Consider the following 18,820-nt stretch of genomic DNA (forward strand, 5'->3'; position numbering starts at 1 on the left):
ATGTTGCCCAGATAATTATTCTAGGAAATAATATGGAAGTTATAAAATTTCAGTGTAAAAAATACTTTCTTCACAAAGCTGATGAATTTCAGTAAAAAAATCAGAAATAATGTTTTATTTATTGTGGTAAATTATCCCTCAAACTACTCACAACCATATCAATGTCAACTGAGCTGTTCGACTTTGTGTCATTTGTAAACTTTTTGCCCGAGTATTTAAAACTTTTGCTCTTGTTATTGCAAAACATGAATTTTTTCTCACTATCCACATCCATTGCATCAGATTTATTTTTCTTTTTCTTTGGCTTTGGCTTTTGATCGAATCTGAAATCTTTGGGTATTTTGTGAACTTTTACACAATGATCCATTCTTTCATCTGGTGATAAAAACTTCTCTTTACACTCTTCTATGTAACAGCAATACTGCAAAAAATTGTATATATACTTATTTCCAAATATTTAATTAAATAAATATCCAGTCATGCAAAGCTAAGAAATTGCTAAAGTTATTTTCATTATTACAACTTGAATTAACAATATATATTTAAAAACTTACAGTAGACACCTGGATAAATGTAAAATTGTATTTAATTCAATATTTATAACGCACAAAAAGCGGCAAAAACAAAACTTTATAATAATTTTGAAATGATAAAACTTTTAATATTTTGGTTGCGACATCAACGCCACGGTTAATGAGGGAACTAAATCAAACTTGCATACAAAATCGATATCGCTAATAGAAATTATTGACCACACGAGACAAATTTTTTTTTGCCCTAAACACTTACCATATCGGACTATTGTTTTTATAGAATATTTTAAGACATCAATTAATAATATGTATCTCATACAATAATTGTCCGAAAAAATTCTTTATCTTTGGGAGCGTTCAAGTATTACGTAACGCAATTTTTGGAGATTATTGACCCCCCCCCCCCCATGTAACTCGCCGTAACGTTTTTCAGTATCTAAGTATAGTAAAACGTTTACCTAGTGACTCTTTAGTTACTATTATGTGGTGTAAGTCGAAAAAAATATTAACAATAACGCGTAATTTAATCCCCGCCCCGCATCGTAACGTTTTACATAAGGACCCCCCCTCCCAATAGTATATTTCATTACAAGTGCGGAAAGCCTGTCATTGCAAAGAGTTTCGACAAATGTCTACCCGAGCCGAGGCGCAGCCGAAGGTGAGGGTTGACAGTCGGAACAAGTTGCAATGACGGTTCCGCACGTGTACTGAACGACTATTTTTAATACAGTTGCGAAAAAATTATGCAATTTAATAAAATAATAAAAAAACAATAAACTCAACTCACTAATAAATGTATTTCTTATACAAATTATTGTTCACATATACATTGGTACAGTTTTTTATACTAACTGGAGAAGTTTTAGGTTGCATAATATTTATTTACTGTTTGAGACACACTATTATTTATTTCGTATGATTTTTCATGTATATTTAATATATAATATAACAAACAACTAAACGCGCAAAGAATATTTTTGGAAAATGGCGCCAACGGTAAAAGAATATAAGCAGATTTTTTTTTTCTTCACCCATTCTGGGTAGGCAAAGGGAACTATGCCCATACAGCCAAGTCTTCAGTACAATTTTTTATTGATATGAAATAAAATTTAAGGAGATGAAATGAAATCTAACCTAACTCATTGAATCAAATCATTAAATCTTATATTGAAACAAAGCAGTAGCTTCTTTTAAGAAATATTTGCATGAATCATAAAAATTTCTATGATTTTTTTTAGTAAAAACTTCGTGGTTGGTTTTTTCTTTTTAATAGACATTATTTTGACAGTTGGGAAAGAAAACGCACTAGTTCGGAAAAGGTAAAAAAAAAGCACGAATGTGTAATAGCCCACATCCCGAACGCTATACGTCCCTGCAATACGCCACTTTTTGAGCAACTGTATTAAAAAATACGTTACGTAATACTTGAACGCTCCCTTTTCTGACTTACCGATGGCTTCCTTAAAGCACTAACAGCAAAGAATGAGTCGTGCGTTTCTTGTACATGCAGATCGAGCAAGTGTGGCGAAGGCAGTATCTTCTTACATTCACAGCATGAGTACCTATGCCTAGAGTTGTAATGATTCTCGAAATCCAACAAGGAGTCCGTCGTGTATTTACATCCTGGTATTGAGCATGTTGTTGTTATTCTAAAAAATAATTTTGAAAGATTAAATATCTGTTTCGATACAGTTGAGTAACTTTTTAAGAATACAAATACAATAAATTTTTATTAGCGCAAGATCCAATGACCTCACGGGACAATTAATTCAGTTTAAAGTGTTATGTGAGAATTGGTTAAAGATATTTATGTATAAATATTAGGTATTATATTAATAAATATTAATATTTAAAATCTATATTAATATTGTTACGAAGACGGGTCGACTGCAATGTTTCTTGATTTTTCCACTACTTAGAGAAGTTTTCAGCAGGCTGAAATGTGATTTCTGACCGTTTCAGGAGAGGGTCAATCACATATTAGAAAATCGTAATTTACATAATGTTACCTTAGTTTTCAGGAGCCTGAAACATTTTTTCAGGTCGTTTCAGTACACATGTAGTCGAATGGTACACTTTTCAGGAAACCCGTTTTCAGGCGTTTTCAGGCCTGGTTATACCCCTTTGATGAAGGAATGTTCTAGAACGAATTTTCTAGGTGTGGGACAAGGACGGAATGATATGCGAGAGAGAGGGAAGATCGGAACCTTCTCGAAGCTAGACCGAGCACTCTGGAACGCCGTACGACAAGGACGGAGCATTGTGAGAAAGAGATAGCTGCTAGTACGCACGTTCTAGAATTGTGCGATCGCTACTCAGTTGCGCTGCCGCCTAGAGAGTTCTCGAACATCGATCCCAGGGATATATAAGCGAGCCGAAACGCGATCAGTCAGTTCAGTTTTGAATGCGATACCAAGCGATAAACACCGGAGTGAAAAAGTGCGAATATAGTGAAGAAAAGTGAATACAAGTACTGTGTGAAGTGCGTGTTATTAGAGTAATTAGTGACAGTATTTTGTGTGTGTGTTTAGTGAATTTTTGAGCGTAATTTCCAGTTTTTAGTGTTAACAAATTCCTCATAGATTTAATTAGAAAATAAACCCTTGAAGAAATCTACGGCGTTTCTATCCGATCCCCTAGCTCGTAACATTTTGGTGTCAGAAGTGGGATAGAAAAATGCCAATTACTCCAAGGGAGAATCAAGAGGAGTTTGTAGCAGAGTCTCCAGCTGCGGAGGGAGTCCAGACAAGGGCGCAATCAGCACGCGACGCTGCCCGACGACAAAGTTTCGATGCAAACCGCGGGATGGGTGAAAGCAACGATGCCAACATGCTTTTTGCTCTGCGCCAAATGATGGAAGAACAGGCACGACGTCAAGAGGAACAGGCACGACAAATGATGGAGGAACAGGCACGCCGGCAAGAGGAACAGGCACGTCATCAGGAGGAACAGTTTCGAAGATTGACGGAAGAACAGGCACGCCGTCAAGAAGAACAGGCACGCCTAATGATGGAAGAACAGGCTCAGACACGTCGTATGATGGAGGAACAGGCACGGCGTCAAGAGGAGCAGGCTCATCAGATGATGGAGGAACAGGCCCGCCGTATTGGAGAAAAACTTGGTGACCTGAAAATACAAGTAGACAAAAAAATAGAAAACTTGGAATCTGATATGGACTGCAAATTTTCGAAACAGGACAAACGTATTCTCGGATTAGAACAAGAGATGCAGTGCCTGAAGACCAAAGGTGTCGTAACGACTGTAGCACCATCTGGAAATCTTAAAGTACCTCCCTTTGACGGTACATCTTCCTGGGGCGCGTACAAAATACAGTTTGAGAATATGGCAGAGTCAAATGGGTGGAATGACGATCAGGCTGTCACCGCCCTTATTATGGGACTGCGAGATGAAGCCCTCACCATATTAGAAACCAAGACCGGTAAAGTGACGTTAAAGCAACTGCTGGATGCCCTGGAATCTCGGTACGGAGACGCACATTATGAGCACGTCTATAGGGCTCAATTAAAGGATAGAATTCAGCAGACAAATGAAAGTTTGCAAAAATGGGGATTTGAAATAGAGAAGCTGGTTAGGAAAGCCTACGCATCCTCACCAGACGTTGCAGACAAGATGTTGGTTCAAGCCTTCGTTGACGGTATTCGAGACCGTGAAATTCGAATGGCTGTGAACCTAGCTCACCATAAGGACCTCCAGAATGCTCTTGCTCATGCGTTGGAAGTGGAAGCATTTTGCAAGGATTCTCGATTTAACCGCATTAGGGCTGTCTCGGAAAAACGTAGTTCCCAACGTGGACCCACCTGTTACCTCTGCGGGGAAGTAGGGCATATGAGGTTTTCGTGCCCTAAGAGAGATCCCCGAGGCGAAATGAAGACAAGACGTGGGGAGCCCGATGACGTGGATGTGACTGCCGCTGAAAAGCGGCAGGGAAACGAATAGAAGCCAGGAACACGGGGCGGGTGCTGGCCGGTTCTGTAAGGAAGGCCCCAAAAGTTATGATCTCTCAAACTCAGGATGGGAATACCATTGTCATCGACGGAGAAGTTAACGGCACTAGGTGTGAGTTAACCCTTGATACTGGAGCTTCCCGGACAGTAATCAGATACCAACTTCTGAAGTCATTTTACAAGAGCCTTTCTGGTGGAAATGTACAGCTCCTTACAGCTACTGGTCAGCACATAACCGTTCGAGGAGAAGGAATCGCTACCTTCAAGATTGGTGGAAGAACATACAGACATAAGGTGGTTATTGCTGACATCGTGGATGACTGTATTATCGGTTTAGACTTCATGAAGCATTACAACTGTAAGATTGACCTGAAGAACGGCACATTCAAGTGTAGAGATGAAGTAGTTTCCCTAAAAGATAACACAATGAAGAACGGGTACGACATGTATAGAGCTATCATTGAAGATGGTACAGTTAGTAAACAACGAGATATAGTTCAAGCAATACTGGAGGACTGTAAGGAAACCTTGACGAGGGAAGAAATGTCGAAAGCAAAGGGACTTTTAAAAACATTTTCTGACATGTTTGCTACACACGATGGAGATCTAGGAAGGACAGGTGTAGTTAAACATCGAATTGAGACTGGAACCGAAGCGCCCATACGTTTAAGACCGCGACGAGTACCTGTCGCATATGAAAAGAATATAGACAAGATGATTGCAGAAATGTCGAACCATAATGTTATTGAAGCATCTTCCAGCCCTTGGTGCTCTCCACTTTTAGTCAAGAAAAAGGATAACAGTTTAAGGTTCTGCGTCGACTACCGTCGTCTTAACGATATCACGAAGAAGGACAGTTATCCGTTACCTAGAATAGATGACACCTTGGATACCTTAAGTGGGGCAAAATGGTTTACAACTTTAGACTTGAAAAGTGGGTACTGGCAAGTGGAAATAGACCCAAGTCATAAAGAGAAAACAGCGTTCTCAACTGGTAAAGGACTATGGCAGTTTAAAGTTATGCCGTTTGGGCTTTGCAATGCACCTGCCACCTTTGAAAGACTAATGGAAAAAGTACTGTCAGGACTGATAGGAGAAGCCTGCTTAGTGTACTTGGATGATGTAGTCATCATTGGGAAGGATTTTGATGATCACATACGGAATCTGCAACGGGTGCTCTCCAGACTGCATAAAGCCAACCTGAAACTAAGTGCAAAGAAATGTTTATTTTTCAAAAGAGCAGTGAGCTACTTGGGTCACATTATATCAGAGGACGGAGTTCGAACAGACCCTGAGAAGATAGTTGCGGTGAAGGATTGGCCAGTACCTAAAGATAAAACTGAAGCCCGCGCTTTCTTAGGCTTATGTTCTTACTACCGAAGATTTGTGAAAAATTTCGCGGATATTGCAAAACCACTTCACAGACTCACCGAACAGAAGAGGAAATTCACATGGGATGGAGAGTGTGAAGATGCGTTTAATGAGCTCAAGAACCGACTGTGTGAGACTCCAATACTAGGCTACCCGGATCAAGATGGCGAATATGTGGTAGATACAGATGCCAGTGGAATTGGCATTGGAGGTGTACTATCACAAGTAAAAGGAGAGCACGAGCAAGTAATAGCCTACTTCAGCAAGTCATTGTCGAAACCAGAACGGAACTACTGTGTAACTCGGAGGGAACTACTGGCTGTTGTGAAGACGCTGCAGCACTTCAGTAAATACTTGCTAGGTCGCAAGTTCCGTCTTAGGACAGATCATGCTGCATTAAAATGGCTACTTCAGTTCAAGAATCCGGAAGGACAAGTGGCTCGATGGATCGAACAACTGCAAGAGTATGACTTTGCTACTGAACATCGCAAGGGCAGAGCCCACGGGAACGCAGATGCATTGTCTCGAAGGCCATGTGAGGAGGATTGCAAACATTGTACAAGACACGAAAGTAGAGAGGTAGCCCATGTGAGGATACTCAGGACAGACACCATTAGTCCAGATTGGTGTGGGAAATTAATTCAGGAAGAGCAACAACAAGATTCTGACATTAAACCAATTCTGGACTGGATGAAATCTTCAGCTATCAAGCCGCGGTGGAATGATGTTGCATCTACTAGCACCACGACCAAGAGTTACTGGGCTCAATGGGATAGCTTAGTTCTTCATAATGGAGTATTATGTCGCAAATGGGAAAACACTCGAGGGGATGCATATCATCTACAGTTAGTTGTGCCAAGATCCAAGGTTCGCAACATCTTGGAAATGTTTCATGATGGCTCATCGGGTGGACACTTAGGAGTAAAAAGGACTCTTCTGAAAATTAAAGAGAGATTTTATTGGATACATTGCCGTGAAGATGTGGAAGACTGGATTCGGAAATGTAAAGCTTGTGCAGCAGTCAAAGGCCCACAGACGAGAACTAGAGCTGGTATGAAGCAATACAATGTCGGAGCTCCATGGGAGAGGATAGCCGTTGACATAGCTGGACCATTTCCGTTAACAGAAAAAGGAAATAAGTACATCATGGTTGTTATGGATTACTTTACGAAGTGGCCCGAAGTGTTCGCTATTCCCAATCAAGAGGCAGTTACAGTAGCTGAGATACTTGTAAATGACGTATTCTCTAGATTCGGAGTACCCTTGGAGATTCACAGTGATCAGGGAAGAAATTTTGAGTCTTTATTGTTTCAAGAAGTATGCCGACTAATGGGAATTCATAAGACGCGGACTACTCCATATCACCCACAGTCAGATGGAATGGTGGAACGCTTTAATCAAACCTTGGAAAGGCACTTGGCAAAATTGGTGGACAGCCATCAAAAAGACTGGGACAAGTATATTCCATTATTTTTAATGTCATACCGATCTGCGGTTCATGAAACCACGAATGTTACACCTGCTTTAGCCATGTTTGGGAGACAACTTAGATTACCAGCAGACCTTGTAACGGGACGACCACCTGACACCCCGGAGAGTGTTACAGAATATGCTGCGGATTTGCGTAATAAACTGCATGAAATCCATGAACACGTACGAGCATCACAAAGCAAAATAAGTGAGACTACGAAGATTAGGTATGACAGAAAGACGAATCACATAGAATTTAAAGAAGGCTCGCAAGTATGGCTCCATAACCCAACAAAACGCAAAGGCAAATCACCAAAGCTTCAAGCTGACTGGGATGGTCCATACACGATAATCACGAAGATTAATGACGTTACTTACCGGATAAAGAAAATGAGTGGTTTAAGAAGCAAACCGAAAGTCGTTCACATAAATCGATTGGCTCCCTATAAAGGAAGTAATGATGCTCGGGACGAGCATGTCTAAGGAGGGGGTAGTGTTACGAAGACGGGTCGACTGCAATGTTTCTTGATTTTTCCACTACTTAGAGAAGTTTTCAGCAGGCTGAAATGTGATTTCTGACCGTTTCAGGAGAGGGTCAATCACATATTAGAAAATCGTAATTTACATAATGTTACCTTAGTTTTCAGGAGCCTGAAACATTTTTTCAGGTCGTTTCAGTACACATGTAGTCGAATGGTACACTTTTCAGGAAACCCGTTTTCAGGCGTTTTCAGGCCTGGTTATACCCCTTTGATGAAGGAATGTTCTAGAACGAATTTTCTAGGTGTGGGACAAGGACGGAATGATATGCGAGAGAGAGGGAAGATCGGAACCTTCTCGAAGCTAGACCGAGCACTCTGGAACGCCGTACGACAAGGACGGAGCATTGTGAGAAAGAGATAGCTGCTAGTACGCACGTTCTAGAATTGTGCGATCGCTACTCAGTTGCGCTGCCGCCTAGAGAGTTCTCGAACATCGATCCCAGGGATATATAAGCGAGCCGAAACGCGATCAGTCAGTTCAGTTTTGAATGCGATACCAAGCGATAAACACCGGAGTGAAAAAGTGCGAATATAGTGAAGAAAAGTGAATACAAGTACTGTGTGAAGTGCGTGTTATTAGAGTAATTAGTGACAGTATTTTGTGTGTGTGTTTAGTGAATTTTTGAGCGTAATTTCCAGTTTTTAGTGTTAACAAATTCCTCATAGATTTAATTAGAAAATAAACCCTTGAAGAAATCTACGGCGTTTCTATCCGATCCCCTAGCTCGTAACAATATGTACTATAATGACGAGTTTGTTTCTGTAGCCTAGCTGTCAGCTTTTTGTTTATGGCTAAATATTAATAATAAAATGACTGAATAAAGGCGGGTAAAATCTATATATATAAAAGAAAGTCGTGTTTGTTACAACACTTATAACTCGAGAACGGCTGGACCGATTGCCATGGTTTTTGATTTGTTGGATTTGTTTCCGTCCCGAATAGCAGAATAAGCAATAAAATATCGGATAAGTTATCGAATAACAATAAATAAATTAATTAATTTTATGAATGCAAAAACCATATGGTGCCATCTGTGACAAAACTACGCATCATTTACGTCGAATTCGTGTCAGTTCAAGAAATTCCGATCTTGAGGTGAATGAGGAGATGCATAACCATGCTTTGATCCTGATCAAAAGATGTTGGATATCAGAAAGTGCTTAACATGCAGTATCGCCATATTGTCGCTAGAGAGAAGATGCCTAATGTGAAAACTGCCATTCTTCTTTCGCAATGGCAAGCAATAAAACATTTCTGTATTTGCAAAAAAATTGTATTTATGTAATACTTAACATTAATGTAATCCTAAAATAAGTTAAATTAAAGTAACAACGATATTATAAGGTTGTAGGGCGGAACGAAGTTAGCCAGGTCAGCTAGTGGTATATAAAAATTAAAATACTATAAGTCGAGACTTGAATTATTGGAGTTATTATCTTTTATTTTATCATTTACTAGTGGGCAAGGCGAACTTCGTTCCGCCTAACATTCTTATAATATTGTGTTTACTTTAGTTAAACTTAATTTAGGATTTCATGAAGGTAACTTTAATACAACTTTTTTTGCAAAAACAGTTTTTTTTATTGCTTGCCATTGCGAATACAAATGGCAGTTTTACACATTAGGCCTCTTCTCTCTAGCGCCAATATTGCGATACTGCATGTTAAAGCACTTTCTGATATACAACATTTTTTGTTTTGTTATCCGGCGCAAGAACAAAGTTGTAGGTTTCTTTTATATGCGTAATTTTGTCAACAGATGGCACCACATGATGTTTGCATTCGTAAAATTAATTAATTTCTCTATTTTTATTCGATAACTTATCCGATATTTTGTTACTTATTCTGCTATTCGGAGCGGAGAAGAATCCACTAAAAAAGTGATAACTAACATCAGTCCAGCCGATCTTGAGTTATAAGTGGTGTAACTAACACAACTTAGTTTTATATATTTTGATTTATATTAAAATTAGAAAACCATGGTTAGTATTAATGTGTCTATAGCATTCTTGTTATCTGATACTTAAGTGATATTAATTAATTTGTTGTATATATTTTTGTAAGCCATTATTAATAGTATTTTATTGAGCTGAAATATATAACATACACTCTAGAAGCGACTCAATATTGAGATTTTGGAATTATAATGCGGAATTTCTATGAGTTTACTGATTCCCACTGTTTTAACTAAAGTACTCATTTGTCGATTTCTGTCAATACTGTGAAGATGACAGATCAGATGGTTTGGAATTATAATTATATTATGATGGATACTGATTACTTACATCTCATGGCATAGTTCTTCCTCATCATCATCATAAACTCCGAGAACCTTAGGCGGAAACTCGTTCACGAATAAAACATCATCAAGTTTCCGTTTCCCCACGCCGTAAACTATGAGTTTTTCCAGCAAATCTTGCATTTTCTGAAATCAAGTAGAATATAATTCAATCTTTAATAGTTCAAAAAAAAAAACAATGTTGATACTTTTTAGGTCTGGGCCTTAGTTTTTAGATCACTTGTTTTATTCTAATTGACAAGTACGTGATCAGCCTCCTGTACGTGGGATACACGGTAGAATTTTTGTTAGATTTTAAAACTTGGAAACTTCACGAAGATGTGTAGCGTTTTTGTCGAAGAAAAGGGAGAGAGCGATTGAGAGAGAGTGAGAATGGCGAATTACCTTATAGAAATTATATTTTTTAAATTAAAATTTCGTAAAGAGAATTTATGAAATATTAGTATTTTATATTTTACTAGTGGACACGACAGACGTTGTCCTGCATGATATTTCAAGCGATTAGTAAAGCAAAGTATGAAAGTACCGACTGCAGCGCCATCTGGCGGGCTGATTTGTGAATCTAAACCATTCCCAGATCCCCTTGAACACACACAAAAAATTTCATCAAAATCGGTCCAGTCGTTTGAGAGAAGTTCAGTGACATACACACTCACAGAAGAATTATATATATATAAAGATTAAGAAATAAATTAATTATTTCTATTAATTTTCGACACTTAATATTTTAATGACAATTAAATTCATTAAATTCCTAACATATCTTCCTCTTTCCCTCCCTAGAGGAAGGGAGACTTAGATGTCTCGGAAATCTAAAGTTTTAGATTTGCTTTCCGAGACTTTGTATTATATTATTTATATACATATGAACAAGACATAAAAATTAGTTTGCCAAATATGTTTCACTTCTGACATGTGTACTTTTAGTACGAGATCCCGCTGCAGGATTGGTGCGCTCATCGACTATTTGTTTAAAACCAAATTTTTATGTTTATTTATAATTAAGAGAATATATATTTACTAGGGTGCCTATCAAAATTTGGCCGCCATTATTTTTAATTAAATTATTTTTAAGTGATTTTTGGTAAAAAGTTTCGTTCATTTATTATTTAAATAAAATAACGTCTACATCACGGTAATTAATATGAAGATTCTAAAAAATCACGGGTGCCGTTGCGCACATGGCCGCACCTCTTTGCAGCCAGGTGTAAACAGGTATGATTTCGATAAATTTATACGTTTATAACCTATTTTTATTAATTATATGTCAAATTGAAGCTAATTTTTTTCTATTAATTATCATATAAAGTTGCTTAATTAAATCTGGCCGCAAATAAGGGCTACTGGCTGTTAAAGATAATAAATATTTAAGGTAGAGTGAAAGAGAGTTAGCGCGTAACATCATTTGTCAGACGAGGACAGCGATTGTCGGCTGTGCGGCGCTTTTAAGCCATTGCGCATGCGTCGAACGTTAGTGTTCTCAACCACCGGGGATTAATAGAGACGACTTATAATAAATATGTAATTTTTTTCAAAATGACAATTTTAAAAATTGCAACAAAAAATTAATATTGATTTGATATATCGACGGTCTAGCTAGCAATTTGTCTAACTCCTTATTTTTTAGAGGGTGATTTTTTTAACATTTTGATGAAGCAATAATCCAATTACAAATTATTCGAATGATTCAAACTTAAATATTATATCTCTATTAGATATTAATGATATTAAATGGTTTTTTAAAATGATAATAAATTATGAAGTCATTGTTTTTTCGTACAAATAAAAGATTCTCTAAAATGGAGTTAGATAATTTGCTAATTAGAACGTCGATATTTAATATTAATTTAAAAAATAAAAAAATAAAACCAAGGTGAAGGAAAAGAAAATTTTATTGCGAAAGTATTATTGAAAAATTGTATTAGATTTTATTCAAGTAATTAATTGTCTATTACATATTAATTAAACATTTAAGCAAATAAAAAAATAAATCTTAATAAATAATCTTATAACTCTTATATTTCCGTAACTCTTATTTAATAATCTGAATCATCGGAGCTTTCTGTTGTACTATCATCGGAGCTATCACTTTCATCGCTACAAATATCAGAATCGTCGTTATCGGAAGCTTTGTTCGTGGATTCACATAGCACACTATTAACTTGCGTTGGAGTTGAGTCTCGCAGGAACCATGTTGGTTTTAAAAAACCATCTAGTACCAGCCATTATTTTCTGGGCTGAATTTGTTGCAATTTTTAAATTTGTCATTTTGAAAAAAATTACATATTTTTTGGAGTATTTATTATAAGTCGTCTCTATTACTCCTCGGTGGTTGAGAACACTAACGTTCGACGCATGCGCAATGGCTTAAAAGCGCCGCACAGCCGACAATCGCTGTCCTCGTCTGACAAATGATGTTACGCGCTAACTCTCTTTCACTCTACCTTAAATATTTATTATCTTTAACAGCCAGTAGCCCTTATTTGCGGCCAGATTTAATTAGGCAACTTTATATGATAATTAATAGAAAAAAATTAGCTTCAATTTGACATATAATTAATAAAAATAGGTTATAAACGTATAAATTTATCGAAATCATACCTGTTTACACCTGGCTGCAAAGAGGTGCGGCCAGGTGCGCAACGGCACCCGTGATTTTTTAGAATCTTCATATTAATTACCGTGATGTAGACGTTATTTTATTTAAATAATAAATGAACGAAATTTTTTACCAAAAATCAATTAAAAATAATGGCGGCCAAATTTTGATAGGCACCCTAGTAAATATATATTCTCTTAATTATAAATAAACATAAAAATTTGGTTTTAAGCAAATAGTCGATGAGCGCACCAATCCTGCAGCGGGATCTTAGACCATTTGTAAAATACCTTAAAACTAACCTACTTATATAATATTGAAGACAATATTGTAACTAGCACAAAAAGTATTTATGAGTCTGCTTAATAACATTATTATAAACTTATAATAAATGATTTGTATAATTAGGTATCTATTTATAAAAAACGTAATGATAAGATTTATATAATCGTACAGTTACAATTAATAAAACATGTTTCGTCACGTTTATTTATTTGCACTGTCACGAATACAAACAGGATAAAACGCAATTATTAAAAACTTTTAATAACGTTAAAGATAGAAACAATCAGAGGCGCTACAACTTTTTAGGTGAGATTTCTGTATCTGTTTCATGATCATTTGTCAATCTAATAATAGGTGACGAGCAAGTACATGATCAGCCTCCGGTGCCAGTCACGCCGACGACTTTTTGGGTCTAAGGCAAGCCGGTTTTCTCACGATCTTTTATTTCAACTTACGAGCAAGTGTTAAATCCATCATCAAGAAAGTGCATTGGAGCACAGCCGGTGATCGAACCTATGACCTCAGGGGATGAGAGTTGCACGCTGAAGCCACTAGGCCAATACTTAAATTAGGAAGATCTTCGAAATTCTATTTTTATATCTCTTGTCATCTTTTTTAATAACTGATTCTCTTATTTGGTGATGATGAATTAATTAGCGGATCTCCCTCAATCTACAGCTTAACTTCTATTATTTTACATTTAAGCTTTTTATTAAAGATGGCAAGCCATCTTTCCATATAATTTTCTCCTGCTTTGAGCAATTTTCCAGTGATGATTACACTCGACGCTCTACAAATCGCTAATATTTCTTATAAAATATATAAGTGTAACTAATTGTTAATCATGACATTAAATAAGTAGTTATCCAACAAGAAAATGACTGTGCTATTTGTCAGGGTTCTTTTAACTTGTAATCTAATCTTAAGTAAATATAGTTATAGATCTGTAAACAATAATATTTTATAATTTTAATGTAATAAATAGGAAATGATAATAATATCGGTAATACTACTACGCATTTGTTTGAGATTTTTTTAATGATTTGATATATGATAATTAGAGGCGGTGGTGACTGGTCGGACTTGAATTCGTTTGCTGTGATAGTTAGTTATTTCAACTATGTTTTTGCGTGTTGTTCCCACGAGAATGTAAGTGCGTGCTCCTATTTCTCCATGCCTCCTGCTGATAGAGGAAACATCTTTGTTTTTAATTTATTTTATTATTATTCATTACTTAAAATGTCATGTGGAACATCGTGTAATGGTTGCAGCTCCTTTCAAACGTTGTGTAAAACAAAAAAACTTGGCGATTTAAAAGAGTGGCGGAGAGTTTATTGCCAGTTCTTCTCTTCCGTTCTACGCTGGCAGTAAATGTAAATTTAGAAGCATATTATGTATTTCTTTTTTGACGTTTAAGTATACCTATATGAATAAATGATTTTGAATTTTTTTTCTTCGCTAATATTTTCCAGTCTTTCACCTTTATTAATACAATAAATAAACCCATCTCCATACAAACTGTATGTCTTAGATAACTAAGAATTTAATGTAGGTACTATTTTAGAGATACAGTAGCACTGCAATAGTGAATCATTGTATTATCTTGTCATGTCAACCTAGATGCATTAGTTGTCTGAATAGATAGTATCATTTGAGAAAAGTATTTGTTTTATTGCTATACCGCCTCCACCAAGGTACCGCACTGTCAGCGAGGGTACTTTGTCCCATCCCCAATCAGCCGTTGGAGCACACAACAGTAATACACGCGTTCAAAATAGAGGCGTAGAGGCGGTAAATTAATAACAATAACCTTCTACGGGTAATATTCATATTCTTAGCGCTACGTTCTTGTACAATTGGAAAATAAATATTTCTCTATGCGGATATTAATAAAAAAATAATTAATTCACCTAGACTATTTTTGTAGGTATTGACTTAGATGGTCATTCGCTCTTTTGGGACAATTAATGAAGATTTATTGAACGATATAACAACCATGTTAGATATATTTTTTAATTACGCGAGTATAAAACTTATAATTAAGCTTAATGTTTCTTACTTTGTGGATAAAAATACGAATTTATGAATTATTTCAGTCTCTTACCACGATTGCTGAAAGGTAATCGAAACCTAAAACAAAAAATAAATAATAAAATGTGCCGGAGCTCCTAGGTTATTATGCTGAAAATTAAAATTAACAAGAGACGACAATCTCTGTAAGAGATCTATCCACAACTGCCTTAATATCGAGGAAAATAATATAAATTATTTTCTAACTGAAGTTACCTTAACCGTTGTTTAATGATTCATTCTGAGGTTAGATGACATGATAATAAGTAAGTACATTTATTAAGTAGGTAATATATATTTGATCAAACAATGTAGACATACCATTCTAGAACATCATCTTGCTGATTAGTATTTAAATCATTGCAATTAGAAGACGTTTAATTTTGAAATATCTATCGAATATAATGGATTTTGGGTAAATATACATTACTTAGAGTCACGTACAGACGCAGCGCATTTGTTTTTACTTAAGTTAAATCTAAAAGCAACATTTCTGTTTCTTTTTTGTTAGTTTTATCTGTAGCGATTTTGATTAAATTATGTTCTTGGTTATTAAAATAATATTTATCAATTGTAGATAACATCTTACTGTAAAAGTTAAACAATTATGGCATTTGCTATTGGCTGTACATTTATATTATAATTTCAGGAAACTATCAATCATTGACCACATACAGCTGTCGGATGACGTGAGTAATTTAAAGATATTCGACTACATTTGTATATAGTATACCATATATAACATTCGTAGAAAAAAAACATACAATACGATATGTAAATAACACTTGTATAATCCCAGTTTACACAAATGTTACAAAGAGTTAAACCATTGGAGCCAGGGATGTGAAAAAATAATCGATTATGGAAATAATCGATTAAATAGATTTTTTGTATTTAGTGTTGTGTTTAGTGAAATTCAATTTTTTACGCGATTTTAATATTAAAAATAATCGATTCTTTTTATCATTGAAAAGCGTAGTCTATTTTTCATCTGCCACCTCTCGACATAACGTCTGCTCTTTATAACCCGGACCTCGAACTATTAGGGAGATTCGAAAGATGGATATAACCAGTGAATTTCACAAAAACTCAAGTTTGAATAATGAACACTTTAACACATTTAAAAGTAAAATAACTTTATTCAGCAGCACAAGGTTACCTACAAAAAAAAACAACAAAAATACTGCAATGTGCTACTGAAAAGGCACACAGCATCTATCAAATTTCACCTAAAATCTATCAAAACGAGATTAGGTTAATTTCAATTTTGATTATTGTAAAACTTTAATTTGTGTTTATAATTTCTATTATTTATTTTTAATTAATAAAACCATGAAAAATAAAATATTTAAGGTGTTTATTTTGAAATTAATTCAAAAATTAGGAAAAAATCGATTAATACAAATAAATCGATTAATTTTTTTTAAGAAAAATCTATTATTTATTAATCGACTTTTCATGCTAAAAAAAACATTTTTTTATGCAGAATGTCACATCCCTAATTAGAGCTGAACTTCATAACGCTACAAGCTCTCTTTTAGCCGAATAACGTGATGAAAATTGTATAGTTTAAAATGTACTGAACCAAACAATTAGTCTCGTCAAGGTAAATGAATTTTACTTCAGTAAATTTTTTAACGAGAGCAGTGTTGGCCTAGTGGCTTTAGCGTGCGATTCTCATCCCTGAAGACGTAGGTTCGAACCTCGGCTGTGCACCAACGGACTTTCTTTCTTTATGCGCATTTAAGTTTTGCTCGTACGGTGAAGGAAATCATTGTGAGGAAACCGGCTTGCAAGTCGATGGCGTGTGTCAGGCATAGGAGGCTGATCACCTACTACACTATAAGATTGACATAATATTATGATCATGAAACATACACAGAGAGACTTAAAAAAGCTATAGCGCCACTGATTTTAATTTTTTTATAGGAAGGAACGTTACTTACATTTTGCATTCGGAACAATTGGCTACAGACTGAATATTATTTTATCATAGAAACTATTAACCATTAATAAAGAATAAAGAAAAACAAAATAAAGCAATATTGCCACCGTTTTGACAGTGTTTTAAATCGTATTTTTCGAGTTACCTACCAGATTGTTTTTATGGATGTGTTTTAGAATGAGAGCGAAATAAATAATTATAAAGCGTAAAAAACTTGACGTTACAAGGTCACTTCACGGCATGTCTGCAATTTAATACCAGGCATTAACTCTTTACCATGACTATCCACTTAGATGAACAAAAATAAGTTTGAAATAAGGCCTTTAGGTTATTAGGAGAATAAATTTGACATAAAGCATTCTTTCTTTATCCTGATAAATTTATGAATACATCATTTATTATCCATGCTGCTCTATATTATTTTATTACTATTCTCGTTTCGTACAAAGGCCAGGATTGGCGAAGTGTAATTCGTGTTTTAGTTTATACTATAGGAAAAACCACTTCGACTTACGAACATGTACGTTTAGAATACACGTGTATAGAAATTTGCTTGCAAATTGTATAATTATTTGGATTGAATCTCAATGTTTAGGTCTACACCTTTCAAATTATGATAGTGTAGTAAAGAGTTTATTTAAATAATCTATCTATTTTTTTCTAAATAAACTGATAGAGCAATAATTATTATCATGCACATAAATGCCATTATAGACCATTTTCATCACTAATTACAGTAATGAAGTAATGAAGGTCATTGTAACATTAATGTTCATTATTTAATGTACATCATAATATACTTAGATAAAGATTACTATTGACTTCGACGAGTCGCGGTGCCGGTGTCTCAAAACGCGCGCGGCCTTGCTTCACACGATACCTATTCGTTATTAGAAATATTACGTAATACCAAGTGACAAAGATAATATATATATATCTTAAAAGTAGATTTTTTTCTTAGTAAGGACTGTGTAATTATTATAATGAGTGAGTTACGACAAAGAAAGGTAGGTGTTCGTTAATGTATTAAAGTGTAAACAATGTTTGAAATCAGAGCGATAAGTGAAAACTCAAGAGCAAGTAGCTTAAGGTAAAATTATTTAAGTCAGAATAAAATGAATTAAAAAGGCTCTCAAATGAATTAACTCAAATTTTATTTTGCCTAATGAATCTGTAACTTACCTTTTAACTTCTCTGATGATCTTGATTGAAGATTGCACTAACGGAATTAGAGCGAAAATAAGGTAAACTTTATAACCAGCAAAGTACAAGTCATATGGAATAGTATAAATGATATTGTAATTCTTTAATAATATCACAATTCTGTGTGCTCTTCAGTAACTTAAAAAATTTAAAATTATTATTTTACTAATATTTTGTTCACTTCCGACTTATACTAGTTTTTATTTTTGACCTTGACAGTTAACAAATATTAAATGTCATTTGTTAGTACTCAGTATCAATAAACTAATTAGACATAACAGAATACTTACTGAAATTTTATTGACATAATATAACAAAACGTTATGAAAATAAAGGAATGAAATTACAATTATAAGGTGATAAGTTCACTAATATACCATATTAACAAGTTTTTGTCTGACTTGAAAATGACGTTACAACAAATTGATATTTGAAAATGACACTTGACATAAAGTCACGTTTTGTTACGTTCAATTATATACATCCCCATATATATTCGACGTAAGACGTTTTACGTTAGTAGTAAATGCCAATTGCC

The 18,820-nt window shown here is 35.2% G+C and overlaps 2 protein-coding genes across 3 annotated transcripts in view; one reads left to right on the plus strand and one right to left on the minus strand.

Annotated features, from left to right (window-relative positions):
• Positions 1-105: 105 nt before the first annotated feature.
• LOC125054034 (zinc finger protein 511) lies at positions 106-18,487 on the minus strand. Its single transcript, XM_047655695.1, has 4 exons — positions 18,262-18,487; positions 10,167-10,306; positions 1,984-2,182; positions 106-421 (listed from the first exon to the last, which is right to left on the minus strand). The coding sequence occupies exons 2-4, from the start codon at positions 10,301-10,303 to the stop codon at positions 119-121; spliced, it is 639 nt and encodes a 212-aa protein (XP_047511651.1). The 5' UTR covers positions 10,304-10,306; positions 18,262-18,487; the 3' UTR covers positions 106-118.
• LOC125054032 (nucleoside diphosphate phosphatase ENTPD5) overlaps positions 15,479-18,820 on the plus strand; it is a 33,254-nt gene continuing 29,912 nt past the window's right edge. The window contains exons 1-2 of one of the 2 annotated variants that reach the window (XM_047655689.1): positions 15,479-15,549; positions 15,784-15,823. In XM_047655689.1, the coding sequence (XP_047511645.1) occupies positions 15,539-15,549; positions 15,784-15,823 (51 nt within the window). In that variant the 5' untranslated portion in view covers positions 15,479-15,538. Of the gene's footprint in view, positions 15,550-15,783; positions 15,824-17,894; positions 18,087-18,820 lie in introns of those variants that run through there. The other variant, XM_047655691.1, reaches the window with a different exon arrangement.

This window comes from Pieris napi, chromosome 11 (assembly GCF_905475465.1).
Source record: "Pieris napi chromosome 11, ilPieNapi1.2, whole genome shotgun sequence".
Taxonomy (NCBI): Eukaryota; Metazoa; Arthropoda; class Insecta; order Lepidoptera; family Pieridae; genus Pieris; species Pieris napi.

Coding starts and splice junctions, on each gene's coding strand:
- LOC125054034 (XM_047655695.1), bottom strand. CDS start 10,303: ATGCAAGATTTGCTGGAAAAACTCATAGTTTACGGCGTGGGGAAACGG. Junction 2,183..10,166: donor GAAGAACTATGCCATGAGAT/GTAAGTAATCAG, acceptor ATTATTTTTTAG/AATAACAACAACATGCTCAA. Junction 422..1,983: donor GTGCTTTAAGGAAGCCATCG/GTAAGTCAGAAA, acceptor AATTTTTTGCAG/TATTGCTGTTACATAGAAGA.